The sequence below is a fragment of the Zea mays genome, chromosome 7 (genome assembly GCF_902167145.1).
Source record: "Zea mays cultivar B73 chromosome 7, Zm-B73-REFERENCE-NAM-5.0, whole genome shotgun sequence".
NCBI lineage: Eukaryota > Viridiplantae > Streptophyta > Magnoliopsida > Poales > Poaceae > Zea > Zea mays.
Window position 1 is genome coordinate 35,434,840 of NC_050102.1, and position 16,096 is coordinate 35,450,935.

General features: G+C 44.9%; 1 protein-coding gene across 1 annotated transcript; it reads right to left on the reverse strand.

Moving 5' to 3' along the window:
• Positions 1 to 9,225: 9,225 nt before the first annotated feature.
• Positions 9,226 to 10,301, reverse strand: LOC103633819 (ethylene-responsive transcription factor 15). The gene has a single exon (XM_008655495.4). The coding sequence runs from the start codon at positions 10,252 to 10,254 to the stop codon at positions 9,526 to 9,528; it is 729 nt and encodes a 242-aa protein (XP_008653717.2). The 5' UTR covers positions 10,255 to 10,301; the 3' UTR covers positions 9,226 to 9,525.
• Between the last annotated feature and the right edge of the window lie 5,795 nt (positions 10,302 to 16,096).

Here is a 16,096-nt window from a genome sequence, read left to right on the forward strand (position 1 = left end):
TCACGACGGCGCCGCCCAGCCGCGCTGCTCGGCCCGCCCGCTCCGCTGCTCGCCGCGCGCCGCTCGACCCGCCCCACAGCTCGCCGCGCGCCGCCCGCCCCCCAGCTCGCCGCACGCCGCCCCGCGCCTCCCGGCTCCCTCCCGCCCGCTCCCTCCCGGCTCCCTCGGGCGCGCCAAGCGCCGCCCACCCGCGCCGCTGCCCCGCCAGCTCCCGCCCGCTGCCCGCCCGGCGCCGCCCGCCCAACGCGGCTGCATCCCGCCCGTAGCCCGCGCAGCCGCTGCATCCCGCGTCCCCCGCTCCCTCCAGCGCCGCCCGCCCCGCCCGCTCTCTCCCGCGACGCCCGCCGACGTCCAGCGACGCCCACCGACGTCCAGCGACACCTGCGCCGCCCACGCCCTCCTGCGTCTGAGCACAGAAGCGCCGCCCCGCCCGCAGCACCCTACATTAACCTGTGAGTACAAATATCTACCAACTTTGAGTATAAATATGCAGTGATTAACCTGTGATGCGATGTGCAATATAGATATATATTTTATTGCTGATTGTTCATTATTGTCTTGCATATTTTTCTAATGTGTAATTGTAGTGATGCATTAACTCGTACCTAAGTGTATATATGTTGTTAAATATGTGTCGTTTCTTTAGCTTTGAATATGAGTGACGATCGAAAAAGGGCGATGTACGATGGATTCGACAGTGTCACTCATGGGCACTCTGAATATGAGTGACGATCGAAAAAGGGCGATGTACCAAAAAAACAATGATTTTATGTTTTAGAATAGAAAACATATCACGTGTAGTACTTGTTAACGTTTTGTCCTGTTGTGTTCAACGAATCCTGCATACCCAAAAGCATTATTGTTCAAGTTTCAAGAAAACAAAATATGGGAACTAGGCTGCATACCCAAAAGCATTATTGTTTGGTTGCTTTGCATAAAAACTTCCTGCATGAGCTCAAAAATTATTAAATAAATAAATAATGTATCAATAGACACTAATTATATGTCAAAATTATTTAATAGACACTAATTATATGTTTTTTTAGCTTTGAATATGAGTGACGATCGAAGAAGGGCGATGTACGATGGATTCGACAGTGTCACTCATGGTCACTCTGATGCATGGTTGAGAGTTGCAGATGAATTCGTGGCACTCGCATTTGTTGGTGATGCTCGTTTAGCGAGGTGCCCGTGTATAAAATGTCGGAACTTGGTTCGGTTGAAAAAAGTGGAGCTCTCGTATCATATTTTCAAACATGGCTTTATGCCAAACTATCTGGTATGGCATGAGCATGGAGAGGTGGACCATACTATTGAATCGGATGGGGACCAGGATATAGACCGAATGGAAGAGATGTTGGATGATATTAGGAATGAGTACCCAGATCTACAGAATAATCAAGCTTTTCCAGAGGATGTGAGAGAGTTCTACAAGCTTCTTGAAGCCTCAGAGGCTAAAGTGCATGAAGGAACCAATGTGAGCGTACTGCAGGTGGTAACACGTCTCATGGCGATGAAGTCAAAGTACACCTTCTCCAACAAATGTTACAACGATATTGTGAAACTGATTATTGATATCAGCCCACCGAATCATAACATGCCGAAAGACTTGTACCATTGCAAGAAGCTCGTAGCTGGTCTTGGCATGAACTACCAAAAGATTGATGCTTGCGAGGACAATTGCATGTTGTTCTGGAAGGAGCATGAAAATACCACACATTGCATCCACTGCAGTAAGTCAAGATATGCAGTGGTGCTAGATGAGGATGGAAACGAGGTTACGACAAAGGTGCCGATCAAGCAACTCCGGTACATGCCTATCACTCCACGGCTTAAGCGTCTCTTTCTAAATCAAGAGACAGCAAAGCAAATGAGGTGGCATAAAGAAGGGGATCGTCAGGGCCAAGATCCGGATGTCATGGTGCATCCCTCAGATGGCGAGGCCTGGCAGGCTCTCGACCGTTTTGATCCAGAATTTGCAAGAGACCCTAGGAGTGTTCGTCTTGGTTTGTCGACGGATGGATTCACTCCTTACTCCAATAATTCCACTTCTTACTCATGTTGGCCAGTTTTTATGATGCCCTACAATCTCCCTCCTAACAAATGCATGAAAGAAGAGGTCATGTTTCTTGCCCTTATTGTTCCAGGTCCGAAGGATCCTGTAACAAAAATCAATGTATTTATGGAACCGTTGATCGAAGAACTAAAAATGTTGTGGCAGGGGGTTGAGGCATATGATAGTCATCTGAAATGTTGTTTTACTCTACGCGCAGCATATCTATGGTCAATTCATGATCTGCTAGCATATGGCATTTTTTCTGGTTGGTGTGTCCACGGCATACTGCGTTGTCCGATATGTATGGGTGACTCACAAGCATATAGGTTAGAACATGGTAAGAAGGAAACATTTTTTGATGTTCACCGACGCCTCCTTCCCTATAATCATCCTTTTAGAAAGGATACAAAGTCATTTCGAAAAGGCAAGAGGGTTAGAGATGGGCCACCGAAGCGACAAACTGGTGAAAATATCATGAGACAACATCGTGACCTAAAACCGGGTGTAGGAGGTCGATTTCAAGGGTATGGTAAAGAACACAATTGGACGCACATCTCGTTTATCTGGGAGCTACCTTATACGAAGGCATTGCTGTTACCACATAATATAGATTTGATGCACCAAGAACGTAATGTTGCGGAAAGCATCATAAGCATGTGCTTCGACTTCACCGGTCAAACCAAAGATAACATGAATGCAAGAAGAGACTTAGCTGAACTTTGTGATCGTCCGCACCTTGAGCTTAGAAAAAATCCAAGTGGATCTGAGAGTCGGCCACAAGCTCCTTATTGTCTGAAACGGCAAGAGCGAGAAGAGATATTTCAATGGTTGAAAAAGCTGAGGTTCCCAGATCGCTATGCGGCTAATATAAAACGGGCAGTTAACCTCGACACTGGTAAACTCGTTGGGTTGAAGAGTCATGACTATCACATTTTGATTGAAAGACTAGTGCCGGTAATGTTTCGTGGATACTTCAGTCCCGATGTGTGGAAGATATTTGCAGAACTCAGTTATTTTTATAAGCAGATATGTGCTAAGGAAATCTCAAAGAAATTGATGTTGAGGTTTGAGAAGGAAATCGTTGTCCTTGTATGTAAGATGGAAAAAGTATTCCCACCTGGATTTTTTAATTGTATGCAACATTTGCTTGTGCATCTACCTTGGGAAGCGTTGGTAGGAGGACCTGCACAGTTCAGGTGGATGTATAGTCAAGAAAGAGAATTGAAAAAACTCAGAGGAATGGTGCGGAATAAGGCAAGGGTTGAGGGGTGTATTGCAGAGGCGTTCGCAGCCAGAGAGATCACATTATTCTCAAGCAAGTATTTTTCAGACACAAACAACGTGAATGCGCAAACGACACGGTACCATGTTGCCGAGCAAGCTCCAATCACTGATCTAAGTGCTTTTAAGTGGGACGGTAAAGGTGTCGGAGCTTACACATCACATCTTGTGGGAACGATAGAGCGTAACAAGACCCTGCTTTTTTTGTATGTCAATATGCCAGAACTTCATCCTTATTTCCAAATCTTTGATAGCATATATAAACCCAACAAACAACTTACTCAAAAGCAGTTGGATGACCTACGTCTGAAAGGGTTACACGGTGGCCCGTCCTTCGTGCAGTGGTTCCACGAGCATGTAATTTCCTCCATGCCCATCTTTTTTTCGAACTTAAGTTCAGATGTTACATAGTATTTATTTTTATCCGTTCCTCATTTTTGTAGTGTAAGAAACCTGAAGCCAGTGTCTCCAAAGACTTGCTACAAATATCACATGGTCAATTGACCGCAAGAAAATTTGATCGCTATGATATTAATGGATACCGTTTTCGAACAGCAAAACTAGAAGCGAGTCGTCCACTTGCAGCTACAACAAACAGCGGAGTTGTAGCAAGTTCGTATAGCGACGATGGACAATTGGAGGACTATTATGGTATTGTTCAAGACATAACCGAGTATACATTTGGAGGTCACAAACCTTTGAGACTTGTGACGTTTGATTGTATATGGTTTGATCCACAAGTTGGCACACGAGTTGATGAATTCGGGATGGTGGAGGTAAAGCACGCATCAAGGTATAAAGGCAATGAGTACAACAATATCATCCTGGCACATCAAGCGCATCAGGTGTACTATTTGAGTTATCCTCATAAAAGTTTTAAAACCTGGTGGGTTGCATATAAAGTTAATCCAGAGGTTCACCCTTACCGATATCAAAACTACAATTTAAGCACCAATGATGATGATGAAGATGATGTTGTCTTCCAAGAAGTCGGTGATCAAGCAGACGATAGCGACAATGATAGTATTGTATCCGAAGGGGCAGGACTAAATGAGTTAGCTTCTCTTACCGTAGAGTTAATGGAGGAACCAATTTCATCAAATTCAAAACGTCAAAGGTTGGAAGAAACAGTTCTTGAAACACAACAATGGGTTGAACAACTTAATACACGTGTCGCCGAAGAGGACTCTGATGCCGACGATTTTTGATACATAATTCGTAGATGTAATGGCACACTCTTGTTTTTGTTTATTTAATATGCATTACTTTGTGAAAAATTTATACATACTTACTATTTTGTGAATTATTGCAGATGTTCAGGATGGATTCGTCTGGTAGGAGATCCAGATCACGAAGGTCGAGGGGTTCCAGTGGTGCTCCTAACATGTTTGAGGTACTTGTTTTTTTCTTAGTTTAGTTACTGGGGCCAGCTAGCAATCTAAAATTGTTTACATTTCAGGGCACCACAACAAGCAGAAGCAGGCAAGAGCAGTTGCTTGCCTCCCTAGAGCAGATGCGGGGTAGCAGCGGACCCTCCAATACAGAAGGGACTACTTCGCGTGCAGCTGATTTAGTGGCACCTACTATGGCACCTACTGCGGAGGCAGCTGTGGACGCGGAGGCAGCTGTGGACGCGGAGGCTGAGGAAGCTGCCGCAGAACTGGACGATGGAGAGGAGACTTCGGGAGCAGACGCTTCTACAGAGGAGGCTGCCACACAGGCTCCGCCACGGCGTGCCATCAGGTATTCTTATTGTTGAGTTGAAGTTTTATTGTCAAGTTGAAGTTTTAAGTAAATGATTTTCTTTGTTAAATAACAAACTTTCATTTGTAGGTATCGTCGGTCCCTCACATTGAAGCCTTCTAAACCCTTCGATCAACGGAGGGTTATTGAACCGAAAGGCACCAGGGCGTGGAAGGAGGTTAGTTGGGACGGAACAGGGCATCGCACACCAATCCTCACAGAGTTGGGGATTTGTTTGCGATTCGCCTACCCGGCGATGGTGACAGAGGGCGGTCAAGAGATAGCTGCTCATTACTGGGCTCATTGGGATCTCAAGCCGTACGGGAACGACGGGACACACACAAGCAAAGTGTGGGATTTGTTTTGGGTAAGTCCCTTGTGATATTCAAATTGAATTCAGATTTTGCATTTGTAAGTCTCTGGTGATCTTCAAATTTGCAGGGCCAATTTCGCGTGTGCGACCCCTATACCTTGGATGATTCATATGTGCGTGAGGTATTCAATGGCTCAGCAGATAGAGCTGTAAAGGGTATGATGTATAAAGCACGATTGAGGGCCGTCACGGTGTACCAAAAGCGTCAGGGGAACTATTGTGACGCGAATATGGCAAAGGAAATTCACCTGACGGCTCAGCAGTACAAAGAGAGTGAGGTGGATTGGTTGAGCCACCATTCGGATGCTTGGGCGTGGATGTGCGAGTATTGGGCTTCTGAGGAGTTCTTGGCCATATCTAATAGAAATCGTATGAATCGGTTGAGCAAGCCAGGGGTCCACTTCTTCGGGGCAGATGGACACGTTGGCAAGGCTGCACGTATGGTATGTGTCAAATTGCCTGGTCAATTGTTAATTGCATAGACTTGTCTAGACTTTTTAATCATGTGTTGCAGGCGGCTCGAAATGGAGTGGAGCCTACTTTGCTTCAAGTCTTCGTCGAGGGACACAAGGGTCCCGATCCGAATCATCCGGAAATACTGAATGACAGTAATGCGACAGAGAAACTGGTAAGTATGAAAATCGACTCTAAGATGAACATGATATGCCTTTGTTGTGACTTGGATGATTTTTTCATAGGCTCGCTACATTGACAACGTGAGAGAAAAAAATGGTCCAGACGCGGATTGGCTCACTGGTGAGTTCGATACGGAGGCGGCTTATAAGGCTGGTGGAGGCGTACCACATGGGAGGTATATGCGCTTGTCACATTGTTACTGTTTAGTCATGTCTTGTCATTTACTACATATATATATATATATATATATATATATATATATATATATATATATGATACTCTTACAGGTTAGCAATTGGTGACGGTGTTGTCCCCCGTCGGAGTTACACTAGACGGTCCAATTTCTCAGCTGGGTCGAATCGACCCCGACGACCATCTGCACGTGAAGGAGAGCTGCTTGAGAAGATGACTCAGATGGAGGAGAGTATGGCGCAATATAAGCAACAAGTGCAGCAACAGATGCAACAAATGCAAAATTGGATGCTACATCAGGTATCATTTTTTTGTTATTTCGTTGTTTCTCAAGTCCGATTAACTGAAAAACTGATGAATAATCTATTTGCAGATGTATGGAGGTGCCGGAACTCAGTTCGGCATGCCGCCTTTTCAACAACCCCCTATCATCACACATCCGGTGTCTGGACAATCATCGGACCGCTCCACTGCAGCGGCAGATGGATCACAGGTACAATCCTCTACTAAACATCATTTGTCTGATAATCATTGGTTGCTTGCTCTCTGTCTTTCTACATGTTTGCTTGTACATGATCTATTTTAAACTTTTGTCATTCGCATGATCTATAGTTACTTTTATTGTTGATCACCGTAACTTCTTAATCATAAACAAGAGTGTGTCTTCTGTTTCAGGGTTCTGCAACTTCTGTCCAAGACCAATTGATGCCATTGGGTGTGATAGGAGGGCAAATGATGCCGTGGGCACCTCGCCAGCCAGGCATTTGGCCACCGATGCAAACACAGATGCCACCGCCGATGCCGTGGGGATTTCCTCCTCGTGGGCAGTCACAATCACCAGGATTGCCCTCACACTCACCAGGATCAGTACGTTAAGTTGATATCCTTTGCATCTCTATTTGCTTCGTTGTTTAAGCAGTTACTAGAAAACATGCATGTATATGTTGCAGTCTATGTATATGTTTAATTAGTTACTCGGTAAACTAACAAATGTTTGTTTCTTTTAAAGGGTTCGGGCTCACATCATGCTAGTCCGCCTCCGGATCAGAGCACGTTTATGGACTTATTGATGAACACAAGTGGCGGCGGCTCCAATGACCCACCAACAGAATGAATTAATATGGAGGCTTGTGTGGAACTTACTATGATTGCGTTTTGTATGGACTTTAACTTGTTTTAGATGGATTTGAACTTCTTTCGTATGGACTTGAACTTGTATGAATATTGAATATGGTGCTTGTGTTATGTTATGTTGAATATGGTGCTTGTGTTGTGATATATTGAATGTTGTGCTTATATTGTGCTGTTATGGAGGCTTCCCATCCGGGGAGGGAGAAAAATAAAATTGGATATTAAAAAAAATTATTCACTAAGAGTGTCGGCCCCCACACTCTTATATGCGCCCAGGTAGCTTACTGGCGTGCGCGCAGTAAGAGTGACGACCACGGTACTGGCCGACACTTTTAACATAAGAGTGTCGGTTGCTTGTTGAACCGACACTTTTAACATAAGAGCGTCGGTCCCCACACTTCTATACGAATAAGAGCGTCCATTTTAGAGTGACGGCTAAGAGTGTCGGTCAACCGACACTCTTATACTTAGAGTGTCGGCTTATTTCAGTAAGAGTGTGGGGTTTTGGCCGACACTCCTTGCCTTTTTTCTTGTATAAATTTGTTTTTTTTATCGTGTACACACCAACTTTAAGGTGACAACTTTAGTTGAAATTTATAGATTTTATTATCCACGAGATTTAATGTAGTATGTAAGTTGTTGGCGCTCATTTTGCTGCTTCGCATGATCACCTTCTTTAGACTTTGGTTGACATACTACAACAGAGTTATGGATCATGTATTACTAACCACTATATTAACCTTTGATTAATTGTGCTATACAAAGTTTACGATATATATATATATATATATATATATATATATATATATATATATATATATATATATATATATATATATATATATATATATATATATATATATATATATATATATATATGTGTGTGTGTGTGTGTGTGTGTGTGTGTGTGTTACAGCTTTGGGAGGGGTCATGGCCCCTGCCGGCCCCCTTGGCTCTGCCCCTGTGGCCGGCCTTAATTGGGATTAGTTCAAATATAAATCTAAAGAAATTGCATGAAAAGAAAACTGTGGATCAAAATGTAAAGAGATAACGGTGAACACCGAGCATATTTATAAGGAGAAACAAAATTCATTGCATAGCCCTACACCTGGCATGGTACATGCACGTGTTTTAAAGCTAGCGCAGTTACTAGCTAACAGGGGTTGTATGGTGGTAGGCTACCACCATACAGCCCCAAAAAAAATTAAAAATGTGACTAATTCGAACAAACCCCCCTCTTTTTCAAATCCGTATATGAAACTACTTTTGCATACATACACCCACAGGAGTACTTAGATCAAGAGACTTAGACACTTAGTGCCCTGTGCGCTTACCTTTTTTTTTCTGTCATCAACTAATGCAAATATGAACTGCTACACCTTGTCCAGGAGCGAGTGCTGCTCGTTGCACATAAAGCCAAGCAAAATCCAACGCATATCTGATAACAGATTGAAACAAAACCCAAGTAATCAGTGAGAGAGAATCCAAAGAACAAAACCCAAGCTATATAAACACACACATCTCAATCGTCAAGGAAAGCTAAGAGCACAAAATTCCAATAGTGATGGCACCGTGCATATATTATACATTAATTGACGTGCTAGTAAAAAGGTGGACAACTTTTGTTTATATATTCTACAGATCGAGGGACAGTTGCAAAAGGGAGATGCATGCATCTAGGGTGGCATATGTACTGGACCAATCCCAGTGCGTGCTCACAGTGCAGTGCAAGTAGTCCCCAGTTCACTGGGCACCTGAAAGTCCAACAATAGATTAGGACGGACGTCAGATTGCTCATCACTTGTCACTTGTATTTAAGCGGATAGTACTGTTCAGCAATCCGTGCATACGATAGCGAATTGCAGGTGCGGATATAGATCTGCTGACTCTAAAAATCAAGCGAGCAACGACTAAATCACAGAACTTCTAAAATAACTAGTACTGTGTATATATATGATCGATCGATCGATTCATCTCATTGCGAACACCAAGTATATATATAAATAAGGTGGCTTGAACATTGATGGCGTCGATGATTGATTATATTGATTCCTCAAGGCCCAAGCTCTACCTTTGAATTCATCAGCAGACGCGCGCGCGCATCAGTGATCACTTAGCTGCTATAGCTCTCCGAGATTCTGAGGAGCTCCTCCAAGTACTCGGCGCCGAGGTCCTCCAGCTCCACGACGAAGCGCTGCTGCTCGGCCGCCGCCGCGGCGTTCTTGATCTGGCTCCTGCCGCCCGCCGCCGTGGCTTTTGCTGCTGCCGCCGCGCCTTTTGCTGCCGCCGCCGCCAGAAGCTCGGACTTCTTGCGCCGCTTCCTCTTCGAGTGCCGCGACTTGAGCGCCAGCACGGGCGAGCCCCCCGCGGAGGCAGAGGCACCGGCCGCGTTGCCGCCCAGCGCCAGCGCTCGGAGCGACTCCTGCACGCGCTCCACGGGGAAGTTGAGCGCGGCCGCGGAGCCCCGGGCGGACAGCGCCGCCTGGTCGTAGGCCATCGCGGCGGCCTCGGCGCTGTCGAAGGTGCCGAGCCACACCCGCGCGCCGTTCCGCGTGGAGTCGCGGATCTCCGCCGCGAACCTCCCCCACGGCCGCCTCCGCACCCCGATGAACGCGCCCTTGCTAGGCGCCTGACGCAGCCCCGCGCCGGGGACCGCCGCCACCGAGACCTCGGCGTCCGCGGCGCGCCAGGACACGGCCGCGGGCGCCTCGTCGCCGCAAACCATGCTGAACGGAAGCGAGTCCGAGGACGACGACGACGAAGACGACGTCGCGGCGGCGGCGGCTGTGGCCATGTACTCGCTGTACAGGTAGAAGCTGTGAATGGAGGAGGGATGCCCCATTGGCGCAAGAAATGGTGGCTGCAGCTGGTTGACTTTTTTTATCGCCAGGATGGAAGGCATCGATGCAAGCGGCGTCTGTTCCTGCGCCTGTTTATATAGATGTAACGGGATGGGGTTTGACGATTTTTTCTACAGGCGGCCGACCAGGACCATTCGCGCGGAGCCAAGCCTCGCACGCTGACATGTGGGGACCGGCGGAGCCTGTCGCTTTAACTGCAAAGCAAGGGCGTTGTCGGGAACGTAGGACAGGGCTGACGTAGGGCGGCTGGATACGACAAAACATGATGGCGTCACCAATCACTCAGTTCAGCAATATCGGATGCTACTGCCTGCCTTCCTGAAGGTATGGTGGTGGCCAGCGACGTGTCCTTGTTAATAATAAAATTCCAGGTAGCATAGTAGGAGTTGTTGCTAATTTTAGCAGTTGGTTGGATCTGCTCGGGGCACGAGTATTAATTAAATAACATGCCTTGTACATTTTAGGCTAGTTTGGCTCAAAAAAAAACTAATTTTACTTGGAAAAATGAAAACCTTTTGGAAAAATAAGGTTGTCAAACTAGCTATTAGTGCTTGTTTGCATCCAATGTGCTAGCTAGCACACCTTAATGAGATATTGGGTTGTAAAGTTTAGCGTTTTACTATTAGTATTTTTGCGCTCTTGTTTGGAGCTCCAAGTACTAAAATTTAGTTAAAAGTGTAGTGCTAAACATTAGCATCATAGATCTAAACATGTCTAACTAAATTTTAGCTCCTCATTAGGCTAAAAGTGACTAAACATATTTTTACTATTAGTCACTTTTAGCTAGGCATGTTTGGATCTTTAGATCCTAAAGTGACTAAACTTTAGTCACATTTGCTTTAGCTCCTGAGATCTAAACATGCCCTTACTGTGATTTTATTTTGGTCGACAAATATAGGATTGCGAATTCTAGAAACTCTTACCTTTTATGTTTTTGGTTCAAAGCAATGGAACAAAGAAATAGTCTAGGAAACATTTCTACCTATCCCTTCTATTTTGGAGAAAAAATTGGGAAATTTAGAATCCTTAGGGCCCACATTAAGAAGAAGGTCTGGTAACATTGAGATAAGAAAAACATAGGACCTGAATGTCCTAATATTTTGAAATATCTATGGATTAAAAAGATACATGGAACTAAATAGATCGAATGTATGATAAAAAATAAAGAAATTAGGTGACTAATAGTGATACAAAAAATTCCATAAGAGGTTCAACATTGCTGTAGAATTTCTCCATATACTATAAAACAAGCTATTACATAGGAATTTTATAAGATTTGTAACAACCCAGCCCTTTGTTATGAAGGGCTTCATCTAGAATCCCTTCATTTCTTCCAAAGCGATTCATAGGGCCTTGTTTGGAATGAGGATTTTGTTTCCTATCAGCACCATTTTCTTGTGAAATTGGAGCGTGTTGGGGGCCTTCTTCCTCCGAAGGTCCTCAAAAACGTGACTGACCATATGTTTTCAGTATGACATAGATTATATAGGGGGCTTTGGCTACGGGATGAAGGTATTCTCTTATAACAAGGTGAAGATGCAGCACGAAGGTGATAAGAATGGACAACGAAGTTGTAGCCGAAGAGCTTCTGTTTTGGTGTGATGACGAAGACCAAGTATGATGATGACTGAAAAGGGACAAAGACCACTCAGTCCTTAATGTTTTTGTGTTATGATAATAAATGAATGTCAGGGACATGAATGTAATTTTATTTGAGTTGCGTCCCGTGCCTATAAATAGATGAACAGTAGCACCGTACTGTTCATGCTGGATTGTATTCACTCTCTCGCATCCATACCCTCGAGCAAGCCGAAGGTATCAATGTAATATTAATCTTGTTAATATTCATGTGTGTTTTATGGAATGCAAATATGAATGAATCATTAAATTATGTTTGTGATCTGCATGTATTCCTATCCATATATGAAATGATGATGAAGATACATTCTTCATGACCTTCGTCCAAAAATCATTATATCTGAGAGGAGATAATACTTCGAAGGACGAAGGTCCTTAATGCTTAACAACTGTGTTGCCTTGTTCTTGATTTACAACATTTGAGAACAAGTGACCAACATTGGCGCCCACCTCCGGTGAACTCGAACGACCACCTTCGGTAAGCATTCAGCTTCACCATGCCACCGAAGAAGACAACAGCGCCAGGGGCTGCTCTGCAACCACTGGACACAAACCAGGAGACACTCTCCTACGAGAAGCTTGAAGCCAGAAGAGAAAGGCTACCAGCCCAACACCTTAGGAGGAGGAATTAGATCAGGAGATCAGGGATCTAGAAGCCATTCACCAGCAAGTACAAAGGAAGAAGGAAAAGATGCTTCGGCTAGCCGACCTTCAGAGGAAGATTGACGAAGCAGCTGAAGAAATGCGTCATCTCACTCAGGATGACCAAGACCGAAGGCCCCAATACAGGGAGCTTCGTTAAGAGAGCCCAATCAATGAAGACGAATGGTACGACGATTTTCATCATGGTAACTTTGCTTTCGATGATGCTTCTCCTTTGGTAGCAGAGTTGCAGGCTACCTCGTGGCCACCATCTTACAAGCCACCTAAGCTCCCCATCTATGATGGGCATTCAGATCCAAAACAGTTTCTGATAGTTACGAGGCAACAATATCCTCGTATGGGGGCAATACTGCCGTCATGGCGAAGTCCTTCGTCATGGCAGTCAGAAGTGTGGCTCAGACATGGTATTCTTCTCTTCGACCAGGGACAATTACGTCAAGGCAGAAGCTGAATGCAATGCTAGTCACCAGCTTCCAATGCTTCTAGATGAAGCCAGTCACTGCCCAAGCTTTGTTTCAATGCACACATGATCATGAGGAGTACCTGCAAGCATATGTCTGAAGGTTCTTGCGACTGAGAGCTCAAGCGCCTATAGTGCCCAATGAGATTGTTATTGAGGCCATGATCAAGGGGCTTCGACCAGGACCCACATCTCGATATTTTGCAAGGAAGCCACCATAGACCTTGGAGAAACTTCTCTAGAAGATGGATGAATACATCCGAGCTAACAATGATTTCCGCCAAAGAAGGGAGGAAGCATATAGGTATTCTGAGATGACTAGGGGCTTCGGAGGAAGACTCCACCCCAGCCACATCAGAACAATCCACAATCCCAATGCAAACGGTGATAGGGCCAATAACGCTCAGAGCAGCCAGCACAGCTCACAGTCTTCGGGCATGCAACAAACTTCCTACAGGCCACCAGCCCCGAGAGGTAGAGGGGGGAGAAGCTTCAGAGGAAGGTATGGTAATCAGCCTAGGAAACTGTTCTGCCTGTTCTGTGGCGAAGACAAGAGGCACACCACAACGATGTGCCAAGTCACAATCCAGAAGCAGAAGGAAATCGCTGAAGCCGAAGCAGGTCGTGCATACTACTTCGTGCTACTCTCCATATATCCCGGAGTATGTTGGCAATCAATAGCCTACAACTTCTGTTGCTTCGGCAAGTCACTCTCAAGCTTCCTAGGCTCAACTGCCACAACCACTGCCACTGGCGCCTGCCCCGATTCACAATCAACAGCCAGAAGGGCATCGTTAGACTCAGCAACAGCGGGACCTTCAGGAGGAGTTCGAAGCTCGCATAGTCAACAACATTGTGCCCAAGTCGAGGCATATCTACTAAAGGTGGCACAACGCTTTCACCAAAGTATGTTTTGATTCAATGTATTCTTACTTATTTTTGTATTTACATTTTCTTCCAAAAATACTATAATAGAAGGTTTAACCTCCAATTTGATGTAATAGGACTGTGGTTACACCATCGAGTGTAACAAGAACGGCTCACAAACCTCCAAAGTCGTTTCCAAAGGAATGCAGAGTAAGTCACAAAGACAAAGTCGTTCCTAAGGGAATACAGAGCTTAAATACCACCTAAGTAAAAGGTGAAGAAGCTCCAAAGTCGTTTCTGAGGGGATGCAGAGCTTAAATACCACCTAAGTAAAAGGTGAAGAAGCTCCAAAGTCATTCCTAAGGGGATGCAGAGCTTAGCTCCAAAGTCGTTCCTAAGAGAATGCAGAGCTGCAATACCACCTAAATAATAGGTGAAGAGACTCCAAAGTCGTTCCCAAGGGGATGCATAGTCTGAATGTGTGTTCGTGTGGATTTTTTACTTTCGGCACAAACATCATTTTGCATCATACCATCATATCATATTGCATAACATCGCATCATACATCATTTTGCATCAGCAAAAAGCCGTGGAGAAACAAAGAAAATTTGCTTCTTTGAAAATATTTGTCGGGCCACGAAAGAACATGTTGTAGCACAAGATATGCCTCCAGAGATGTATTTTTACACAGGAGGAGAACCTTCGTCAGTAGTATTACTGCGCAGCAACCATGAAATAATACTCAGTATTGAATCAACAGAAGGGGAACCTTTTTCTTTGTGAAGCATGAAAAGAAGGGAAGGTGTTTTTTGACCAACAACTCAAAAACGGTATGTACGAAGGTTTCATGTATCACAAAGAAACACATTACATTAACATACATACAAAAACTTTATGTTTGGTTCTTACAAAAGACGAAAGCTATATACAAGCATTAAACTCTCAAATATACAAAGTTTTAGTCTTCTTTCAACACTTTCTCAGTGGCTTCATTTAGCAGTCTGTCGATAGCTTCGTCAACAGCTTCATTAGCAATTTTTATTATATCTAGCGCTTCCTTCATGGTTGGGTCAGCTTCGGGGTCATATGGCTCCAGTGGAGGTGAAAGTACTTGTTAATTCCGAAGCAGAAAACGAATTCCGAAGCTAAATCTCAGTAAGGGTACCTATAAGCCTTGCACGCTCGGCAACTTCTTCAGCTCGTTTGGCTTCTTCTTGAGCGTCGTGAGATTCTTTTTCATTCTTTCTAATAGCTTGATCAGCTATCTCACGGCTGCCCTTCATCCACACCTTGGAGTAAAATTTCCCGCCTAGCGCAGAAGCTTCAGTCGAAGGGTTTTTAATGTCTTCCGCTGAGAAAACGAATCCTGGCTGAACTACAGCCTTGGCATGTTCACAACTAGCTTTCTCTAAGATCGACGTGGCCCCCCGTGCACCAGCGAAGGCGCAGAAATCTCCTCGATCATTTAAAATCTCGTCAAAAGATTTGGCTTCTCCGCTGATCCACTGGACAACTCCATCAGGGTCGCCACTGATGAATTTTTGTTCAGAAGAATATGCCCCAAGCTTAGCAAAGCTATCCTTTAACTTATTGGCGCATTCCAAGGATATCTCATTACATTTTTCTTTCAAAGCTCGAAGCTCATCAGCGTTCCTTTGCACTCTTGACCTCTCGATTGCACAAATCTCATGCTTCACAGCTTCGACTTCAAATTTTTGGGTTGCTTCAGCAACCTTCTTTTTCAATTCCTCCACTTCGGCCTTATGAGCTTCGGCTTGAGCAGGAAGACTAGCCTCACTAGATTTCAACTTCCACTACAGGAATCCTGAAGATTCCCGTCGGCTAGGTTAACTCCCGTCGGCCAGAGCAAAGGCCTTTTTCAGGGCAGTTCTTCGAGCAGCAGCAGACGTCGAGAGCTGTTGAGCGCTGTACATGGAGATGAGGTAACATATCTTGTACAAATAAATTTGTTTACATATTTACCTGTATTTAAATCTTGAGTTGTATGTACCAGGATGAGCAGCACAATGAGGAGGAGCACAATGAGGAGGAGCAGCACAATGAGGATGAGCAGCATGAGGAGGTGCAGCACAATGAGGAGGTGCAGCACGCGACATGGGACCAGGCCGCGCAGCAGCACCAGCACCAGCCATAGGACCAGTGGGACCACCAGAGAGAGCAGGAATAGGTGTGGG